General features: G+C 47.3%; 1 protein-coding gene across 8 annotated transcripts in view; it reads left to right on the top strand.

Moving 5' to 3' along the window:
• Positions 1-22,650, top strand: part of ATP2B4 (ATPase plasma membrane Ca2+ transporting 4) — a 101,519-nt gene that overhangs the window by 43,926 nt on the left and 34,943 nt on the right. For all 8 annotated transcript variants that reach the window (XM_043485918.1, XM_043485919.1, XM_043485917.1 and 5 more), the window contains 5 exons: positions 4,307-4,964; positions 16,793-16,990; positions 19,081-19,338; positions 19,816-19,941; positions 20,406-20,531. In XM_043485918.1, coding sequence (XP_043341853.1) covers positions 4,772-4,964; positions 16,793-16,990; positions 19,081-19,338; positions 19,816-19,941; positions 20,406-20,531 — 901 coding nt within the window. In that variant the 5' untranslated portion in view covers positions 4,307-4,771. The remainder of the gene's footprint in view (positions 1-4,306; positions 4,965-16,792; positions 16,991-19,080; positions 19,339-19,815; positions 19,942-20,405; positions 20,532-22,650) is intronic.

Here is a 22,650-nt window from a genome sequence, read left to right as displayed (position 1 = left end):
TTTCTGGAATTCCTTTACTTTCTCCATGATCCAGTGAATGTTGGCAATTTGATCTCTGGCTCATCTGCCTTTTCTTAATCCAGTTTGTACATCTGGAAGTTCACAGTTCACATACTGCTGAAGCCCAACTTGAAGGATTTGGGGCATAACCTTTCTATCGTGTGAAGTGAGTGCAGTGGTATGGTAGTTTGAACATTCTTTGGCATTGCCCTTCGTTTGGATCAGAATGAAAACTAACCTTTTCTGTTCCTGTGGCCACTGCTTTCCAAATTTGCTGGCATATTGAGTGCAACACTTTCACAGCATCATCTTTTAGGATTTTCTATAGCTCAGCTGGAATTCTGTCACCTCCACTAGTTTTGTTCATAGTAATTCTTCCTTCGGCCCTCTTGACTTCACACTGCAGGATGTCTGGCTCTGGGTAAGTGGCCTCACCATCATGGTTATCATTAAGACCTTTTCTGTATAGTGCATTCTTGCCACCTCTTTTTAATCTCTTCAGCTTCTGTTAGGGTCTTACTGTTCCTGTTCTTTGTCATGCCGCTCCTTGCATGAAATGGTCCCTTGATGTCGCTGATGTTCCTGAGGAGATCTCTAGTCTTCCCCATTCTATTGTTTTTCTCTATTTCTTGGCACTGTTCACTTAAGAAGGCCTTCTTATCTTCTCCTTGCTTTCCTTTGGAACTCTATACTCAGTTGGGCATATCTTTCTCTTTCTCTTTTGCTTTTCTCTTCTCTTCTTTTCTCAGCTATGTGTAAGGCCACTCAGACAACCATTTTGCCTTCTTACATTTCTTTTTCTTGGGGATGGTTTTGGTCACTGCCTCCTGTAGTGTTACAAACCTCTGTCCATAGTTCTTCAGGTACTTTGTCTACCAGCTCTAACCCCTTGAATTGATTTGTCACCTCCACTGTATAATTATAAGGGATTTGATTTAGGTCATATATGAATGGCCTAGTAGCTTTCCGTGTTTTCTTTAATTTAAGCCTGGAATTTGCAATAAGGAGTTCATGGTTTGAGCCACAGGCAGCTCCAGGTCTTGTTTTATAGAGCTTCTCCATCTTTGGCTGCAAAGAACATGATCAGTCTGATTGTGGTATTGACCATCAGGTGATATCCATGTGTAGAGTCGTCTGTTGTATTGTTGAAAAAGGGTGGTTGCTATGACCAGTGTATTCTTTTGACAAAACTCTGTTTTGTGTGATTCATATTGTAGTCTAAGGCCAAACTTGCCTGTTATTCTGGGTATCTCTTGACTTCCTGCTTTTGGATTCCAATCCCCTGTGATGAAAAGGACATCTTTTTTTGGTGTTAGTTCTAGAAGATATTGTAGGCCTTCATAGAACCAGTCAACTTCAGCTTCTTCAGCATCAGTGGTTGGGGCATAGACTTGGATTACTCTGATGTTGAATGGTTTGCCTTGGAAATGAACCAAAATTATTCTGTTGTTTTTGAGGCTGCACCTAAGTACTGCATTTTGGACTCTTTTGTTGACTATGAGGGCTAATCCATTTCTTCTAAGGGATGCTTGCCCACAGTAGGAGATAAAATGGTCATCTAAATTAAATTTGCCCATTCCTATCCATTTTAGTTCACTGATTTCTAAGATGCTGATGTTCAATCTTACCATCTCCTGTTTGACAACGTTCAAAGTTGATTCATGGATGTAACATTCTAGGTTCCTATGCTGTATTGTTCTTTACAGCATCGGACTTTACCTTCACCTCCAGACACAGCCACAGCTGAGCATCGTTTCTGCTTTGGCCTAGCTGCTTCATTCTTTCTGAAGCTTTGAGTAATTGCCCTCCACTCTTCCCCAGTAGCATATTGGACACTCTCTGACCTGGGGGGCTTATCTTCCCGTGTCATATCTTTTTGCCTTTCATACTGTTCATAGGGTTTTTGCGGCAGGAATACTAGAATAGGTTGCTATTTCCTCCTCCAGTGGACCAGGTTTTGTCAGAACTCTTCACTATGACCTGTCTGTCTTGGGTGGCCCTGCACCATATAACTTATAGCTTCATTCAGTTATGCAAGCCCCTTTACCACAACAAGGCTGTGATCCATGAAGTGGTTGTTGCTAATGGTTATAACCTAGCTAATGATGCTGCTTGGAATTTTCCACTCGTTCAGGGGTGTGGGAGTTTGCTCTCACAAGAAAGATGGAGGGCCACATGGAGATTATTGCTCTTCTGCATAAAGGACTAGATAACAAAAGTTCATTAAGATCAAATTAACCTTTTCACATCACTTGAGTGTCCTATACAGGACACTGGTCATCTTTCATCTGAGATTTCCAGGTACTATTTCTATTTATAATGCCATTCATTTATCAATTTCTTCTCGCAGATAAAGGTGGGAGGAACTGAGCCCTAGAAAAACTGAGCTCTAAGAAAGCTAAGTGACCTGCTCAAAAGGTTCTTAGGAAGATGGTAAATCTGGTTCTGAATCTACTATGAGTTATTCAGCCAAAAAAATTAGCTGAATGCCTGCTTTGTGTAGGTGATTGTCTAGGCACTGAGGAGAAAGCATTGAGCAAGACACGTGAAAAATCTCTGCCTTCATGAAACAAACATGGCAGTAGGTGGTAGAAATAAAAAAAAAAAAAAGGTTATAATTTCCAGTTAAGCTGTCAGTCAGCACTGTCCTCAACATCCTCTTCAAAGGTTAAGGAGTTCTACTTAAGGGTCAAATGGGCTTCCTGCTGCTGCAGCCCTTCCCACTGCTTCCAGGCTTGGAGAAGAACCCGAATTGGAGGGAAATGTCTGTAGCACTGCCTGTCCATGTGCCAGGAGGATTGAAGAGAGTGTGACACACTGCCTCGGCTTCTCTCCTTGTTCCCCAGGAATGGCATCTAAAAAGAAAAGGGAGCATGATGTTTGAAAAACAATAGCAACAACAATAAAACAAAACGCTGCTCATATAACCTTTATAAGTCAGGGTAGCTCTAAAAACTCACAGTAGGAGGAGTAAGCTGCGGGCATCCTGGGAGAGGGAGGGGTGTAACCGCCTCCATCCCAGCGGAATCTACCAAGAACAGGATTGATTAGAATTAGTAGGAACTTTGGCCACATGTGATTTTTGGAAAAGTAATTGATAAAGTAATCAAGCCCTTATCTGATGACCCTTGTACTTCTTGTTCATCATCTAGAAGCAAGGACATCATCCATGTATTAAAGAGGGGCTGACCAGGGCTGGGCCCTGAATGCTCTGGTGCCGTGTTCAGAAAGATCCCCTGCGCATTTAAGAAGCTGGTGTGTGGTGGTCCTCTTGCCTGAAGCTGAGAACAGGGCTTAGGATAAGCCTTTTTCTCTCCTTCATCCTCCCTGTTCCCACCCGTCCCTCTCCCTAGTCAGCATGTGTGAGGTGACACATGGCTTCCCGAGAGGAGAACTGCTGACCTGAGACCCTCTGTTGTCACTCACACGCAGGCTGACTTTGCTCCCCTACTGACCTTGCTGTGGCCCTAGGTTCTAGCTGAACTGATTGCTGCCATATTTCTGCAGTCTCAGAGAAACGTGAACACTCACAAGCTTCAAACTCTCTTTCCTCCTCAAAAGTCCTTCTGTTCCCATTATGTGTAAAGGTTCCACCCTGCATTGCCCACTGCCGGAGCTGTTTAATCACCCTTGTCTCCCCAACGCTTTTTAAACTCCAAGATCTGAACTTAATACCTGGTCTACTGACAACGGCATCAGGTTGCAGAATTTCTATACAGTGTCAGGCCAGGTGTTCTGAGGGGCTGCAGGGGATGTGGACGTCTTCTCCCAGGTTGCCCTCCTGGTTTGTACATGTGTGTGTTAGGAGTGTGGTAGGGTGCAGGGTTTGGAGGAGGGTGGCAGACTAGCAGGCTATCCTCCAGATCACTCTAGTCTGGACTCCTTTCCTGGTCTCTTCTCACCTCTTAGAGGTAAGATTAAAAGATTAAAACAGACTAAAACATTCTGTTGCAGGTCCCTCAAATAGACAGGGAGAGCCATTAGAGGTTATATAACCCTTTATTTCCAAGTTTCTCAAGTTTTGGGATTTGTGTTGCTTGGTTTAGAAGAGGTGAGGTATGAAGGCTGGGGTGTGTCTGACGTTATTTCTCTACATTGGAGTTTACAGGCTGCTGGGGGCCCCCAGGGAAGAAGGGGCCTCTCCTAAGTCAGTCTGCTCAGCTTAGGCCTCAGCTATCAGTTCAGCTCAGATATCAACTGTCACCTAAACCCTTGTGCTAGAATGAGTACCTCTTGTCCTTGCGGTTGCTGGATCCCATGCTGTTCTAATTGTCTCTCTATGTCTGCCTTTGAATCTTTATTCCAGAGGCCCCGTTGTCGTCGGTTTCCAGGGAGCCCTCCTCTTTCTCCTGTCCTGCCACCTCTCTGCCACTGCAGTTGCTGCTTGTTGCTAAGGTTGCCTCCATGGTAACATGCACATCCTGTTTATACCACCATCTGGGAAAGTTGGTCTAAACTAGGAACCTACCTACCCTGGACAACTGCTTCCATCACCACCTGGGGACACCAGTCATCGTAACACGTGGTCCGGCTTACACTCAGTTCCCCTATCCTCTTCCTCCTTTGGCTGCCAAGCTTCATACACACAAAAGGACTTGGACCACAGGCTGCTGCTCTGAAGCTTCCTGCACAAGATATAGTCGGTCTTGTTCACATCTGGACTCTCAGAGAAGAAAGAAGAAAGAAGTGAGGAAGAGAAACGAGAGACCCTGATCAGTGGAAGGGAGATTTCACATTTTCTCTGGTGAGGGGCTTGGTAACAGCAGGCAAAATGACGAACCCAACAGAACACACCTTGCCGGCCAACTCGATTCTTGAGAGCCGTGAAGGGGAGTTTGGCTGCACAGTGATGGACCTGAGGAAGCTGATGGAGCTCCGTTCAAGTGATGCAATAGACCAGATCAACGTCCACTACGGGGGAGTGATGAATCTCTGCAGTAGACTGAAAACCAACCCTGTGGAAGGTAAGGGCCATGCAGCAGTGGGGGTTGGGGGAAGGCGGCCTGTGTTAAGATATATTGTTCTGTCTGCTTCTAGAGAAGGAATGTTTCTGGAGACCTTGCTGCTATATCTGTGCCTGGTGGGCAAGTACAGTCTCCAAAGCACTGAAAAGATGTCAGGCTGTGGAGAGAAACATTATTTCTTTCCCAGAGATGAGGTTTAGTGACTGTGGTATTCTCTGAAGATCATTCTTTCCTTCTCTTTCTATATCACTGTACAGAAGGGGGAATGTCTCTTATAAATGTTTATGTTAGAGCTGTGTTTATCAGTAAATAATCAAGTCCCTAACTCAGTATCAGTCTTCGATTGCAAAAGGTTGAAGATATGATTCTTCCCTACCCTGGTCTTACAGTATAGTAGGAAGAAGAGTAGATGAGTCCATCTACCTAATGTAGTACTTCTCTATGGTACACAGTTAGAAACGGGATGGTAAATCAAAACGTAGAGCATTTACCCACCATACCTTTGGGTTACTCAGTTTTCTTTCAGGAAATTATTGATGACTTCTTCAACCCTGTCTGATGCACTTTTAGTATAGTTCTTCTTAATCTATTCTCTAAAGAGAATGAAAAATCCAGCTTCATGCTTACCTGGCTCAGCCCAATTGCCCAGTGAGCCATGGTAATTTTATTTCATTGAAACGGAGATAGTACTAATTTGCTCCTTTTTGCCTAGTTTCAGCATCTCTGCTACGGGTCCTTGCTTGGCCCTATCAGTCAGGCAGGCCTTGATTACGTAGCATGAGATAGAGCAAAGAGTTTGTCCTTTAGATGCCTTCAACCTCTTGAGGTGTACCATTTCTGACCCTTTCTTGAAAGCCACATCATATTTTTTGCCAGTTCTAAGAAGTTTTGGCCCCTAGCCAGTGTTATAAATTAGTGACTTGGAGTCCAGATTCTATGACTGAAAGAAATAAGGGAGAAATTTTTATCTAGATATCTGTACCTTGCCCATGTTTTATTTTCTTTACCAGCAGGGACAGCTGCCTTACATGTTCTCTGTACTTCTAGAGTTCACTTTCTTATCTCATAGGCTTTGAGTTCAGTACTGGCTCTACCATTTACTAGCTGAATAACATTGAATAGTTTACTCATTCTCCATAAGTAAAAATCATTTTCTTTTTTGAAAATGATATTAATACTGGGATTAAATAGTGTATGTACAGTGCTTATTCTAATAATGGGTGTTCAGTAAATTAGTTGTCTCACATTAAAAGAGTCCATGTATCTGATGGTATTTGCCAGAATGTGAGTGCCTGTGGAGTGCAATGTGTTTTTATATCAGGAGAGGCTGTTCCCGGCTACCTGCCACCGCTGTCCGTTTTCTACATTCACCTCTTGATGTCAGAAACAGCCTGGTTAGGATGCAGCGCTGAGTTGCTTTCATGTGGCTCAGTCGTTGCCTTCTGTTCAGTTTCTGATGACTGCCCTTTGGGTAATGCCTTCTTCTGGTCAGCTGGCTTTCTTCCTTTTGCCACTTTCACAGCAGCGACTGCTGTGTTTCCCCCGAGAGAATGCAGCACTCCAGGACACTCATCAGAACGTGAGCAGGGCCTTCCCTTCCCTCTTCCTATGCTGTTTTTCCCCTTGGCTCAGTCGCTTCTCTCACAAAGTGAAACTCCAGATAAGCTGGAACCTGAGAAACTTCCAAGAGCAGAGTCCAGACTTTCCTCCCAATTTTCCAAACCGTTGCTCATAGCTGCTACTGTTTACTTCTAGTTCCCAGAGAGCTCCCATTCCCAAAGGCCAACATGTATATTCTTTCGTCTCAGAATCAGATATCAAATGCTTAGATTCTTTCCCAATCCCAGTTTTAGACCTATAGTTGAAAGTCACCTTCTGATGTCAGGTGCTTCTGTTGTTGCAGACCCTGGCCACACCAGAACCCCTATCACCGGCACAGCTGTCCACTGCCGTTCCCCTGCTTCCTTAGATCACAGACATGTATCCTGATGTTTTTCAACATCACAGCTTACTGTTGTGCTGGTCCTGGAGCTGGGGAAGCAGGCTATCAGAAACAACCTTTCCATGAGTGATTTTCAGCCAACACTGACTCCTTCATGTGTGAGAAGAGTAAAGGGGCAAGAAAGGAAGACACCAAAGACCTCTCTCCCCAGACAGAGGCGATGCTGAGCGGTTTGTCTGGACAGGCTGAGAAAAGAGCATCAATATCCAGGTGGCAGAAAAAGCCAGCCTGTTCACAGCAGACCACACTAGGGTACCTGGCAGCCTAGTGTAGCTTTGTCATGGCAGGCCCCTGCAGGCTAATAATAAGAACATAAAGAAATTTTCCCAGCGCTTGAATTCTGCCGATTGGAAAGTAAAGTAAAGTAAGATTGGGAAGATCGTTTCCTAGAATATGACCCTTCCCCTTTATTTTCTGTTGGATTGATAATATCTTTAGGATAGATTGTTTTCAACTATAGCCACTAAGGGACCTTATGGAACTTGTGGTTTATAACTTTTCTGACACTAACATAGTTTTATTTCTCTCTCTCTCTCTCTCTCGTTCTCACTCTCAACAGACCAAAAAAATTAAATGACTTGCCTAAAGTCTTGCCACAGGGTAGAACGTGATGGAATAATTCATGTTTTCTGACTTACAGACAACATGCAACCGCTGCCTCTTCAGCTAGAGCAGCAACACAGGGAATCTGAGAAGCACAGATATTTTTACAATTTGTTTTATATTCTGGTACCTGATAAAATGCCTAACTGTTACCCGATACTAATATGTATTTAATATTGCTTGTGTTCCTTCAGTCCAGTGGCTAGCTGGAACAAGAGGCGATGCCCCAGTGGCTAAGAGTTGGTTACATTTGAGACGACATGGAGGTATTCAGCCTCCACGGTGAGCAGACACAAGGCTCAGTGTGATCAACAAAGAGAAGGAAAGTTAGAGAAACAAAAATGGGTGGAGGGGATGTGAAAGAGGACACAGACTTTCATCTAAGCCACCAAAAATTCAGGCTTCATGGCCGTGTTAAGGAAAAGCAGAGCGGCAGAGGTGACTGGGTGACTGGGTGCGTGGCTGTATTGTGTGCGTGTGTGTGTGTGCATGTGTGTGTGTGTGTGCACACTCAGTTCTGCACACACTTGTGTGTGTGTGTGTGTCTGACTCCCATGGACTGTAGCCCGCCAGGCTCCTCTGTCTGTGGAATTTTTCAGGCAAGAATGCTGGAGTGAGTTGCCATTTCCTCCTCCAAAGAATCTTCCCGACCCAGGGGTCAAACCCACATCTGCCGCACTGCAGGCAGATTCCTCACTGCCGAGCCATCGGGGAAGCCCTCAGTGGTTGTGTTGCCTGAGGTTTATCAGTAAGCATGTTGCACTGATAGTCTTTTCAGTTTGCTCCTTTCCTCGTTCCAGTTTCTCTCTCTTTTTACTGCCGCTTGTCTCCCGATTCCATCCCCACCCCCAAATTTTTCCAGTCCTGAGAGAGCCAAGCAGTGTGGATGACACCCACTGGAAGGTAGCCTTGTATCTTCTGATCAGTTTTTCATGCTGTCTCCTGGCTTCCAAGAGCAAGAAAAACCTGTGTGACTCTGAACTGAGAATTACCCATGGCTTAAGGGGAAGAAAGAAGTCTTTTCCTTAGTCTCCCTTGGTGTGTAGGAAGGAGAGAGGATCTGGATGCGAGATTCTTTGATAGATGCAGATAGAAAGTTGTATGAATCCTCCTTCCCCACGGAACCTTTCCACATGGGTCCTCAGCTGTGTCACCCTTCTTCAGAGGAAGAATGATGTTTTCCGAGGAAGAATGATGTTTTCAGAGGAAGCGCTATGCCAACAGTTAGGAGGGTTGGGGGACCTGGGCCCAGACCAGAAAGGGCAGAGAAGGGGAGCCTTGACTGAACATTGAATAATTACCTGTGGGCTTCCTTCAGAAAGCTAAAGGCTATTTATATTGAATTTGGATCAAGAAGAACGTTGGTAGGAATTTCTATTTCATCTTTCCTGCTGTTTCTTTTCTCCTCTGCAGAGCTGAGGTATGGCCGTAGGACACAAGGATTCTAATTTCTTTTCAATGACAGTGAACAAAATAGTTAGTGTCCAGCAGGTAGTGGAGACACAGTGGTGAACACAACAGGGACAGTTCTTCCTTCCATAGGGCTTGACAGGCACTACAAGAATGCACAGAATTAAGGCAATTTCAGAAATAGTATCATAGTGCTCTGATGGTATTATGGGGTCCTGTAGGGGAGGACAGGTGGGCCTAGGAGTGGGAGATAGGACTCCTCGATCATGTGACTGTCTAGGGACGCTCTGGCCTGGCCATGCTCTAGGGTAATTGCTACCACTTACTAAATGTTCCTGGCATAAGATGCAAGCATCTCTGCCTTGCATAATTATTGAGCAGCTACTAGGTTTTGGGAGCTGAGATTCTTTGGGGAGGAAATGGCAGAAAGGGGAAAAAAACTGTTTTGAGACAGCCCAAATTTTGATTTTTGGTTCATTAACTGTAGGATTTGAGTTAATATCTCCTGCCACCTTATGGTCTCTGGGGTTCAGCTGTGTTCCTATTGTATTTCTGTTGCCACACCTTTTGAGGTCGGTGGCATGTCCCACCACGAGCTGTCTATTTCTCTGAAAGCTGGGACGTACTGGGGTTGGGCTCTTTCTCAGTGCAGCAGATTGAAATTCCTAGTAGCCCTGTCAATCTGGGAGAAAATTGCACACACAGCCCCAGTAAATGTTCAACTACATACTACTGTGTTACTATTAGTACTTCTAACACTAATATCATTTACATAATAGACTCTGCAAGAAATAGGAATGGATGAAGTAATACGAAGAGTTCTAGTACCTTTCCCATGCTCCAACAGATGAATGCCTGCCTCCCATTTAGAGACCACTGCCTTGGAGAATGTTTATGTTGCCAGGGGGTATATAAAGAAATTGGCAAGTGGATATGGGATAGAATGGATGTGAGAAGAAAATGGGTAACTGGCTTCTCTGAAATTTTCCTCCCTATCATTAGTCTGTTTATTAGTCTGTTATAGTCTGTTTCAGAAAATCCACTTTTCACTTAGTTTGGTTCAGTCGCTCAGTCATGTCCGACTCTTTGCAACCTCATGGACTACAGCCCGCCAGGTCTCCCTGTCCATCACCTGCTCCCAGAGCTTGCTCAGACTCATGAACAGTCCACTTTTAGGAGTCCATCCAGCTCAGCTGAGAAGCACGGCTAAGCTGCCTCTCTCCTCATGCCCTCTGCCCTGTAGCCGTCACCTTGAACATGTCAAGTAAATTACCCTAAAAACATGGGCATGCCTGCCAAGATGAACAGTCTGTGGTCCTCTCTGCCCATCACACTTTGGGTGGATATATTAAGTTTAAGGTATGAGAGAGACTCATAGCAGAAGAATATCTCTGAGGGAGGAGAAATGGGGCAAACCGGGCTTCCTTGGTGGCTCAGACGGTGAAGCGTCTGCCTACAATGTGGGAGACCCGGGTTCAATCTCTGGGTTGGGAAGATCCCCTGGAGAAGGAAATGGCAACCCACTCCAGTATTCTTGCCTGGAGAATCCCAGGGACGGGGGAGCCTGGTGGGCTGCCATCTATGGGGTTGCACAGGGTCGGACACGACTGAAGTGACTTAGCAGCAGCAAAGGGGTGGAGGTTTTCACAAAACCTCTAGGAAGCAGCATCAACAGCAGGATGGTAGATGGTTGAGAAAGACAGGACAGAAAAAGTGCCCTTGCTGAGTCCCGCCTACCCTGCAGGGAATTCCATCTTGCCTCCTGGGAGTTCCTTGTCTGCTTTGAGTTACGCCTAGGGCTGAGTTAGGCCAATGGTGCATGACAGCCGTGGGCCTGCTCTTTCCCAGGCCAGCTCCAGGTTCTCTGAATTCTTTCCTAGCCATCTCCTCCTTGCCTGGAGCTGGGCTTCTGGCTTAGCTGGCATAATGCTGCCAAGCAGGAAATAGGGAATTCTGGAGGCAGGGAGAGTCATTGCGTCTTCTGAACCTGAGAGCCCTCCCCGCTTTCTCCCCTCCCACCAGGCCTCGGGCCTTCGATGCTCCACTCCCTTGGCAACGCAGCAGAATCCCTTGCAAGTTTTGTTTTGCTTTCACCCTTGCGGGTTGCCTTGCACTGAATGTCAGTGGTGGGTGGGAAGAAAGAGAGCATTCCTTCTTCAGCCGAGGCAGATGTTGCATCTGCCCTTGGAAGTGGGGTTTTCGCTCTTTTTATTTAGCTCCAAGGTGTGAGCACTGGGGGTGTGATACCAGAGGGGAGGATGAACACGCAGCCCAGGAGAGGGCGACCGGGCAGAGGGTAAGGAGGGCACTCTGGGCAGCGCTCTCTTCTCTGTGCCGGAGTCGGGGAGCTCACAAGAGGCACACAGCAGAGAGACGGACAGAAAGACACTCCCGGACGAGGCTGTCCGCCAAGGGCAGGCTGTGGGATCGAGAGTGAGGAAAGGGCCATTCTCTTCTGAATCTGTCGTCCCCTTGCTGTGACTGTCGGAAGGCTGCCTTCTCTCTAGGGGCTGGAAGGCCAGAAGGCACGGAGCACATCTCCAAGCTGCGGGTGTGATAAGCGGGAGATGCAGAAGCAGGGAAATGGCTCTGACTCCCCAGAGCAGTGGCAGTGGCTAGCACAGGAGCTGGCTGAAGCCTTTCAGTCCTCATGTTGATTTTAAGCTGCTCTTCCCTCTTGCTTTCCCTTGTGGCTCAGACGGTGAAGAATCTGCCTGCCGTGGAGGAGACCCAGGTTCAATCCCTGGGTTGGGAAGATCCCCTGGAGAAGGGCATGGCAACCCACTCCAGTATTCTTGCCTGGAGAATACCATGGACAGAGGAACCTAGTAGGCTACAGTCCATGGGGTTGCAAAAGAGTCGAACACGCCTGGGTGGCCAACACTTTCACTTCTCTTTTACCCCCTAGTCCAGGGTTTTAAGGTAGGACTTGAAAGATGTTCTGATGTCTGTTCTTCTCATGTACCGAATACGACTGGCTTCTGAGCAGCCCAGAGAAACCTCTCCCTGGTACTGTCTGTGCAGCAGAAGATTCTGCTCACCCCTTGGCAAGGTATCATCGCCCACACAGCTGGGAAGTCCCTCCTGATGTCTGACCGGGCTGCACCCTTTCTGCGCCGGCTCTGATAAGGGGGCCTCTGCAGACAGTCCTCGGCCTCCGTGGGGAAGCCGGCCAGGCCCTTCCCTCCTTCCCCGCTGGAGCCAGGCCACAAGGGGCTGGGCTGCCGCTCCTCCTCCCAAGCCACGGCAGAACAGACACAGATTTTCCACCGCCGCCCATTCCATCTCCACAGGCCCCTGCCCGGCCGTGTGATTCCCCAGCCTGGGGTGCGGGTGGTGACTTCCCAGGCCGACATTCTTGTCCCCTTTCCCAGCTCATGTGCTGAATCTGGCTGAGGGCCAGAGGTACTCCCAGTTTGGGTGGGACTGTTTCTCGTATGTTCTTGGGGACACGGTTTCTGCTCATTTTCTTGATGTATTTCTAGGGGAAACCCCTTTCCAGTTTCCAGCATTCTCTTGCTGCCAAGTCCTCCTTCCCCACTTTGGGAAGCGGTGTGCTTGAGAAGCAGCTGTGAAGATGAGAAACTTAAACCCCCTCTGGCCTGGGCAAGTATTTCTGTGAAATCGCAGCTGCTGAGATCAAGGCCTGAGAGCCTCTCGGGGGCTGGAAGAATTGGAATGGAAAGCCCCACATTGGGGGCTGGCGGAGTTCCCGTCCCACATGGCTCTCCTGTGCGAGGCTGCCTGTCAGAGCAGATTCCCAAGGCCACCCGCTAGCAGCCCCACACTGCCCCTCCCTGCCAGAGGGCCTGCGGGGTCCTGGGGCCACTTGACTTCTTAGCGGGGCTTTTATTTAAGAGCTGAGGGTGACTTAAGGTGGAGCAGACAGGTGAGAGAAAATGCAAAGAGGAAGTAAATGTGTGACTTTGAGAGCATCTAGGTAAGAGCAAGGCCTGACCTCTTTTGTTTTCCATAATGTGTCTTGTTTCATTTGCTTGGGTCCAAAATAAAGCCAATAATGAAAATTTTATTGAATATAAAATTCATAGGTTGGACTCTGACAGACTTGGTGTCACCATCCCTGAGGACAGGAAAAAGGCAGGACTAATTCACTGCAATTGTAAATAAAGAGTAGGACCAAGACTGATTTGCCTAGAGGTGCAGAGAAAAGCGGCAAGTGGGCCTGCCCTGAGGTAAAGAAAGAAGGCTGACCAACCATTCCTGTTTGCCTGGAGCTGAGGGGTTGTCCCAGGAGACAGGCGCTTCGGTGATGAAATCTGGAAAGTCCTAGGCAGAGAAGGAAAGGTTAGTCATAGCAAAAGGGAGCCTTAGCTGAGTACAGCTGCCCCCACGCCCCAGCCCCCTCTGTGTGAGCTGGCATCCAGCTGCTGCTTGTGGAGCAGTTACAGACTGCCACATGTTTACTGGGGTAGTTACCAGTGGGTGACTCCCAGTTTCCCATCTAGGCCTCAGTTTGCTTGCATGTGAAATGGGGCTGATAGCAGCTATCACACGGGGCTTTGCAGTGTTTTGGTAAGAAGACACAAATGTGCCTGGCACAACTGTAATCACTTAAATGTTCACAATGATATCTGTTACTCATGCAGTTTATTCAACGAATTTGTGTACATGTCAGGCACTACTCTAGACCTAAGAAACGAAGACAAAAATCCTGACCTTGTAGAAGAAGATAAACAAATGTAGAACAAATATATCAAATAACCTATTCCAGGAGAAGACCTATAGAGGGAAACAGTTGAGCAGGACAAGGATCCCATGTGCTGGGGCAGAGACGTCCGCGTAAAATACATTGGTCAGGGTGGGCCTCACATGGCAGGTGGCGTTTGTCCGCAGACCTGAAGGAAGTGAAAGGACAAGCCGTAACTAGTGAAGGGAAATCTGAGAAAGAAAACAACACGTGCAGGGACCCTGACATAGAAACACGTCTGGCGCACACAGAGAGTGGCCGGAAGGCCAGCTTGGCGGGATCTCGGCGATCAAGGCGGAAATAGTAGCACTTAACAGGTGGGGACCTGGGTGCTCACAAAGGGGGCCTACAGGCCGTCATAAACTTACTCAGTTTCACTCCACGTAAAAGGGCAGATGAGTGTCACAGATTGGATTGAGAGCGATCGTTCTGGAAACGGATAGACTGAGAACAGAAAGGTAAGGGTGGAAGCGGGAGGCTAGTGGGGCAGTCGCCGTAGTCCAGCTGAGAGATGACCAGGGCTTAGACCAGGATGGGAGCAGTGGAAAATGAGAAGTGAGGGGACTCTGGATATATTTCGAAGGTAGAGATGATAAATTTTCTGACTAAATGGGTATTGTAGATAAGAGAGAGAAAGAGGAGTCAAGGATGATTACGAGGCATTAATATGAGAACAGAGTGGGGCAGGGTTACCTCAGTGGAAGTGAAAGTGTTAGTTGCTCAGTCGTGTCCAACTCTTTGCGACCCCATGGACTGTAGCCTGCCAGGCTCCTCTGTCCATGTGATTCTCCAGGCCAGAATACTGGAGTGGGTAGCCATTCTCTTCTCCAGGGGATCTTCCCAAGCCAGGGATCGAACCCAGGTCTCCTGCATCGCAGACAGGTTCTTTAGCATCTAAGCCAGCAGGGAAGCACTTTTAGCTAGACTGGTGTTGAGGTTCTCATTTTGGCCTTCACTGGGCTATTGGCATGTGATAACCTCCTGTATCTGATGTCTTGATTTGCCCTCATAGTCGTCTAGTCACCCGTATTACCAAGGGAATAGCATCTCCCTTTACGTTGTAAATTCTGCTTTCTTAAGAAACATCCCAGGTCGATTAACAAGTTATTGGAACTCCTGTTTCTCAAGAGCAGGCCAGCCATCCAGCACAGCAGTTCCAAGTTGGCACAGATGTGTTATCTCAGGTCCCTGGGAGAAACACCCCGCACGGCCCTGTTCCCTAGCAACTCCACCTCTGCCCGCCTGGGGATCGAGATGCCCTGCCCAGGAACACTCCTTTCCCAGGCTCTGGCGTGTCTTGCCTGCTGAGAACTGACTTCTCAGAGTGGTGGGGGCAGGGGGCCTCTGGCAAGCAGCCCGTGTTGCTTCTAGTGCTTTGGCCAATCCCCCCACCCCACCCCGTTCCCCTGCAGAGCTCTGCTGTGCCTCTCAGCTCTCTAGCCAGGGTCATGCTCTTGGCCCCAAGGAGGCAGGAGGCCCTGGATAAGAGCATCAGGTGTCACTTCCCGAACCAGCTTCCTGCTTCTCTCTCCTGAGCGCTAGCAAGTGGAAGGAAGTAGTCTCCAGTCCCCACTCCACAATCGCGGGTGCCAGTTCACACCCCTGCTTCATCTCCAGGCAGGGTCCCCGGGTAGATTTCGATATCTCTCCTGAGCGGTTTTTGTCTTTAGGGTAGAGGAATGGACCCTGCAAACAGTATTCCCTTGGGTACAGATTTTCCCATTTTCAAGATCCCTGTCTGAATGTCTTCCTTAGTTCTAACCCACATCTCTTTCTTTGCCATTTAAAGTAACATCCTTGGGTCCTGTTTAGTGGAGACAGAAGTCTGCCCCCCGCTGTGCCCCCCTTCCCCCACCGGCGGCCTAGCCCTTCAGTGTGGAGAGGTGTGAGGTCCTTGGCATCAGTAGCCCATCCTCTTCTTGCAGCTTCCAGTCATCTGCTGGTCCTGTGCCTCTGGGTTAAGTGTCCCCATCCTCTTGATTCTAACCCTCCTCACTGCTGATCCTTTTCCAAGACAAAGGTTGCCTCACCTTGCCTGTGGGGAGCCCCTCAAGCAGTATAGCCAACAACCAGTGCCAAACCAAGGCTATTTGCTAATCAGGTTGTGTAAACAACTTGATAAATGCCACCTGGCATTGATTTAAATTACATGCGTTCTCCTCTTAAAGTGTAACCCCTCCTGGGGCCCATGAGAAGAGCCTAGGACTCTGGGAATAATTCTGCCTCTTATTCCCTCTGGGAACGTGCATGGACTCTGCGTGCACACTCACACGGGTGTGTAAGCACACGTGTGTTAGTGCAGAGCGTGCTGATGGTCACGGACTGAGTGCCGTCTGACTCAGCGCTTTCACCTTCCCTGTTCTCTCTCTCTATTCACTCTGAACGATAGCGCTTCTCCTAGTGCTTTGTCTAAGCAGTATTCGTAGCACTTAGTATGTCTCTAAGTACGTAGTTCTTAGTAGAACAGTAGCACCTCTTAAAGGTGTGTGTGTCTATGTGTGTGTGTCTCTGTGTGTGACAGAATGGGGCGGCTCTGGGTGCTTAAAGGGGATGCCCAAAGTTGGAGTCTCATGAAGTCTTTATTCTGTTGATGTCCTGAAACCTCTGGAACTTGGAATCAGGACAACTGGCTGGGCTCTGTCTCCTAGCCTCCTGGCATGACCTTGAGCAAATAGCTTATTCATTATGGCCTTTTCGTGTGAGCCAGTAGGTAGAAGCCACCTCTGCTTTTAAATCATGGCCAGCATTTACATGTTAATATAAGAGGAAAATTCTGTGTCTCAGGAAACATTTTAGTGTACACTTAGAGCTGAAGCCTGGTGCAAACTCAGTGAGGAAGAGATGAAGTTGTAGGTCTGGGTTAGCTTACCCTGGAGACCAAGAAGAGTGAGTGGCCCCTGTGACCAGATTGTCTTGGTTTGCCCCCATTTCACACCTGCTGAGTCTGGGAAAATGGGGGTGTTGGTCACCCTAATTGGATCTCATATTTGGGCAGATTGGGAAGCAAGGGATCCTCTTTAAAGGACTCTTTTAACTGCCTTCCTCTGTCATTCAGTTCTTCCACTTTTTTCTTGTTCATTCACTCCACTCTTGTCTCTTTTTCAGGCCTATCTGGGAACCCTGCAGATCTGGAGAAACGTAAACAAGTGTTTGGACAAAACTTTATTCCCCCCAAAAAGCCCAAGACCTTCTTAGAGTTAGTGTGGGAAGCCCTTCAGGACGTCACGCTCATCATCCTGGAGATTGCGGCCATCATCTCCCTGGTCCTGTCCTTCTACCGCCCCCCGGGGGGAGAAAATGAACGTGAGTGCCTTGAACAAACGAGCGTGACTCTGGTCTGGGTTCTTTCCACTGTCACTGAAAAGCATGTAGTATTTGTTGACAAATTTTATTAGGTTGGTGCAAATATAATTGCAGTTTCACACCATGAATTTTAAAACATAACTAGTTTTAATAGGAACCATTACAATGAACACATTTTTGCCAATGAGAAATGTTTGTTTATTCCTGTAGTGTAAAAATCCGTGTTTCAGGATCCGACAAAATCTTGGAAAGCGTTTTGCTGCATCCTTCGGGTTGTGGAAGCATTTTCTCTGCAAAATGTTGTTGAGATGCTTGAAAAAGTAGTCAGTTGGTGAGAGGTCAGATGATTATAGGCTTCCCTCGTGGCTCGGATGGTAAAGCGTCTGCCTGCAATGCAGGAGACCCTGGTTCGATCCCTGGGTCAGGAAGATACCCTGGAGAAGGAAATGGCAACCCACTCCAGTGTTCTTGCCTGGAAAATCCCATGGACAGAAGAGCCTGGCGAGCTACAGTCCATGGGGTCACAAAGAGTTGGACACGACTGAGCTTTGAACTTGGAACAGGTGAATATGGGGGATGAGGCAAAACTTTGTAGCCCAATTTGTTCAGCTTTTGCAGTGTTGCTTGTGCGACCTGCAGCTGGGTGTTGCTGTGGAGAAGAACTGGGCCCCTTCTGTTGACCGGTGCCAGCTGCAGGTGTGGGAGTTTCCTGTGCATCGCGTTGATTTGCTGAGCATACTTCTCAGATGTAATGGTTTCGCCGGGATTTGGAAAAGTTTGGTGGATCAGAATGGCAGCAGACCGCCAGACAGCGGCCGTGGCCTTTTTTTGGTGCAAGCTTGGCTTTGGGAAATACTTTGGGACTTCTTCTCAGTCCAGTCACTGAGCTGGCCATCGCCGGTTGTTGTGTAAAATCCACTTTCGTCGCACATCCCAATCCAATCGAGAAATGGTTCGTTGTTGTTTTGTGGAATGAGAGAAGATGACACTTCAGAATGACAGGTTTTTGATTTTGAGTCAGCTCACAAGGCTCCCACTTAGCGTGCTTTTTCACCTTTTTAATTTGCTTCACATGCCAGACGACCTTGGGATGGTCAACGTTAGGTTCTTCGGCAACTTCTTGTTTACTTGTAAGAGGGTCGGCTTCAGTGATGGCTCTCAGTTGGTCATTGTCAGCTTCTGGTGGCCAGCCACTACACTCCTCATCCTCAAGGTTCTCATTTCCCTCTTGAACCACCACTGCCCTGCACGTTCATTAGCAGTTCCTGTACCAAATGTTGTTGATGTAGCAAGTCGTCTCCACTGCTTTACGACCCATTTTGAACTCAAATAAGAAAATCACTCAAATTTCCTTCTTGTCTAACATCATTTCCATAGTCTAAATATATAATAAACAGCAAGAAATATCATTAGCAAAAAAAGCATAAAGCAAGAAATGCACATTAAAATGATATATAACATAGCCACATTTATTAAGAATGTATTCCAGTAGCAAATGGCAAATTTCAACAATGCAAAAGCTGCAATTACTTTTGCACCAACCTAATAGCTTAAGTGTTGTGTGTGTGCCCCCCCACCCCGTTATCTGAGTGGGTTCTCCAAAGGAAACTAAAAAGTAACTAGTAAGCTATTCTTCCAACTCATCCTGATTCCAGGGTCTTCCCCCGCTTTCCCAGTAAATCCTTATTCAGAATGTTATGAATCCTCTACCCTCACTAAACCAACAAGGCCGTATACCTCAAAGTTCCCCCATCCCCCAAGCTGGGTGGGCATCTCGGGAAATAGCAGTGGAAACTACCATGCTGGGGGTCATAAGGTTTCTATATGTGTCTTGCCTATAGTTTTCATTGACATGCTTCATGCTATTTAGTCATATGCCTTTTTTGGGTAAACATAGATAGTTATATTGGTGATGAGATGATGCCCAATCCTGCCATCCTCTGGTATCCTCAGGATGGCTATTTTACCCAGGTTTTCTGTTCTTCTCTTCCCCTGGCTTTCTGTTCTGGGGAGTTACAGAAGCAGAACCCCCATTTTTAACGTCAGCAAAGGCCCCTCGGTGACCCTTTTCTCTCCTTGCCCTGGGCTAGAGTGTGGTCTAGCCGTCAGTAGCCCAGAGGACGAAGGGGAGGCGGAAGCTGGCTGGATTGAGGGCGCAGCCATCTTATTCTCGGTGATCATTGTCGTGCTTGTGACTGCCTTCAATGACTGGAGCAAGGAGAAGCAATTCCGGGGGCTGCAGAACCGCATCGAAAAGGAGCAGAAATTCTCCGTTATCCGGAATGGCCACATCATCCAGCTCCCTGTGGCTGAGATTGTGGTGGGTGACATTGCCCAAATCAAATACGGTGAGAGCTCTGTGGTTCTTTTCTCTTTTAGCTCTGTTTTTCACACCTGTGCCCCCCTTCCTATCGGAGGGCTAGGTCCTTTGGCATAGGGGGCTGGGAATTGCTGAGGACCCGAAAAGATAAGACCCCAAACTGTGTTAGGTTCTAGGTTAGAGTTCAAGGAGGTTATGGAAAAGAAATTCAAAGAAAGCAGTAACTGAAACTGCCAAAGACTGTCAGACTGTACCCTGTGTTTCTTAGATTACAAGTATGTAATATTCAGGCCATGGGAAGGTGTTTGGGGATCAGTAACCGTTTGAATTTATAATACCCAGAGCAGAGTTTTATCGCAGGTTGTCAGACCTGAAGTTCTTTCAGAGGTTCTCCAGTCTCTCCCGGGCCATTGCCTACAGGTGGGGCCCCAGGAGCAGCCCTGAGATGAGGCTGGATGGTCCTCACCTGCCCTCTTCCTGTCGCCCCTTCACCTCCGTGTACTAGGTGACCTGCTGCCTGCAGATGGGATCCTGATCCAGGGCAACGATCTCAAGATTGACGAGAGTTCTCTGACTGGGGAGTCGGACCATGTCAAGAAATCCGTGGAAAGGGACCCCATGCTGCTCTCAGGTGAGGCCTCTGACTACACCGGCTCCCCGTCTACCTCCCCGCAGACACTCGGCCACAGAGACTGTGTCCAGACCTTGCCCTGTCTTCCGATCGTGCCCCGTCTCCTGCCCCAAGGCTCAGCGGGGGCTATAGCGTGTCAGTGGGTTGAATACAAGGATATTGAGCAACCTAACAGAGGTTGTCCATGAAGCAGATGCTGCAGGAGCCTTCGAAGGGCTCTGCTGGCTGGAGTGGGTGGTGGGAAAGGAGCCTTACCCCAAAGCCGTTAGACACATTGTTCTCCTTACCCACCGGGTTGCTTGCTCTTGATCTTTTCCTACTATCTGCCGAGTATAACACTATGCATGGGAGAGAAAGGAAGAAGGATTGCATTTTTCCAAGTTTATGTTTCACACCAAAGAATGGCCAGGTGTTAAAAAAAAAAAAAATGAAAAAACTCTTCTCCCGTCTACTTTCTCATATAGGGACCCATGTGATGGAAGGTTCTGGACGAATGGTAGTGACTGCTGTGGGTATCAACTCTCAGACTGGAATCATTTTTACCCTCTTGGGAGCCAGTGAAGGGGAAGAGGAAGAGAAGAAAAAGAAAGGTAAGGGGCTTTCAGAAGAGCCTCCCCCCTCCCATCCCCACGGACAGACTGAGAGAGGGAGCGGGTCTGGAGTGGAACACCTGGTTGGCAGACTCTGCAGGATGATGAGGACAGATCTCCAAACCCCTTGTTTAGCTAAAGGTTTCATCCCTGACTCCCCACGGTGCTCTAACGAAAACCGGATCCGGCTCTGCACTCCGCGGTCAGGTTGCACTGGTTCCTGCATTTACTGGTGGACCGTAAGGGAACGAGGTAGAAGGCCTGCGCAAAAAGGCTGGCAGTGTGCTCAGGCTCCAACCCTCGCCCCTTTCTTCCTCAGACATGGGGGGTTATATTAACCATCAAGGCTAAGGGAAAACTATCCAGGAGAAGAAACTGGTTTCCTGCTAAAACTGTGAGCAGGAAGAGAGATACAGCCAGAAGGGTGGGAACAGAGAGGGAATGTCTGCCTCGAAGTTAGCCCTGTCTTTGCCATTCACTTGTTCCTGAAAGCGAGAACAAAAGAGAAGCGAAAAGGAAAGATATGCCCATTTGAATGCAGAGTTCCAAAGAATAGCAAGGAGAGGTAAGAAAGCCTTCCTCAGCGATCAATGCAAAGAAATAGAGGAAAACAATAGAATGGGAAAGACTAGAGAGCTCTTCAAGAAAATTAGAGATACCAAGGGAACATTTCGTGCAAAGATGGGTTCGATAAAGGACAGAAATGGTATGGACCTAACAGAAGCAGAAGATATTAAGAAGAGGTGGCAAGAATACACAGAAGAACTGTACAAAAAAGATCTTCGTGACCCAGATAATCACGATGGTGTGATCACTCACCTAGAGCCAGACATCCTGGAATGTGAAGTCAAGTGGGCCTTAGGAAGCATCACTACAAACAAAGCTAGTGGAGATGATGAAATTCCAGTTGAGCTATTTCAAATCCTGAAAGATGATGCTGTGAAAGTGCTGCACTCAATATGCCAGCAAATTTGGAAAACTCAGCAGTGGCCACAGGACTGGAAAAGGTCAGTTTTCAATCCAATCCCTAAGAAAGGCAATGCCAAAGAATGCTCAAACAATTGTTCTTATCTCACACGCTAGCAAAGTAATCCTCAAAATTCTCCAAGCCAGGCTTCAGCAATACGTGAACCGTGAACTTCCAGATGTTCAAGCTAGTTTTAAAAAAGGCAGAGGAACCAGAGATCAAATTGCCAACATCTGCTGGATCATCAAAAAAGCAAGCGAGTTTCAGAAAAACATCTATTTCTGCTTTATTGACTATGCCAAAGCCTTTGACTGTGTGGATCACAATAAACTGTGGAAAATTCTGAAAGAGATGGGAATACCAGACCAGCTGACCTGCCTCTTGAGAAACCTGTTGGTAGGTCAGGAAGCAACCCAAGTTAAATGGAATGGAACAACAGACTGGTTCACAAATAGGAAAAGGAGTACGTCAAGCTGTATATTGTCACCTGCTTATTTAACTTCATATGCAGATCGTACATATGAGAACACCTGGGCTGGAGCGAAGCACAAGCTGAATCGAAGATTGCCAGGAGAAATATCAATACCTCAGATAGGCAGGTGACACCACCCTTATGGCAGAAAGTGAGAAGAACTTAAGGGCCTCTTGAGGAAAATGAAGAGGAGAGTGAAAAAGTTGGCTTAAAAGCTCAACATTCCGAAAACTAAGATCATAGCATTTGGTCCCATCACTTCATGGCAGATAAATGGGCAAACAGTGGAAACAGCGGCTGACTTTATTTATCTGGGCTCCAAAATCACTGCAGATGGTGATTGCAGCCATGAAATTAAAAGACGCTTACTCCTTGGAAGGAAAGTTATGACCAACCTAGATAGCATATTAAAAAGCAGAGACATTACTTTGCCAACAAAGGTCCATCTACTCAAGGCTATGGTTTTTCCAGTGGTCATGTATGGATGTGAGAGTTGGACTATAAAGAGAGCTGAGCACAGAAGAATTGATGCGTTTGAACTGTGGTGTTGGAGAAGACTCTTGAGAGTCCCTTGGACTGCAAGGAGATCCAACCAGTCCATCCTAAAGGAGATCAGTCCTGAATGTTCATTGTAAGGACTGATGTTGAAGCTGAAACTCCACTACTTTGGCCACCTGATG

The sequence above is a fragment of the Cervus canadensis genome, chromosome 13 (genome assembly GCF_019320065.1).
Source record: "Cervus canadensis isolate Bull #8, Minnesota chromosome 13, ASM1932006v1, whole genome shotgun sequence".
Lineage (NCBI taxonomy): Eukaryota > Metazoa > Chordata > Mammalia > Artiodactyla > Cervidae > Cervus > Cervus canadensis.
The sequence above is the reverse complement of the archived record's forward strand: the minus strand, read 5'-3'. Positions and strand labels throughout refer to the sequence as shown.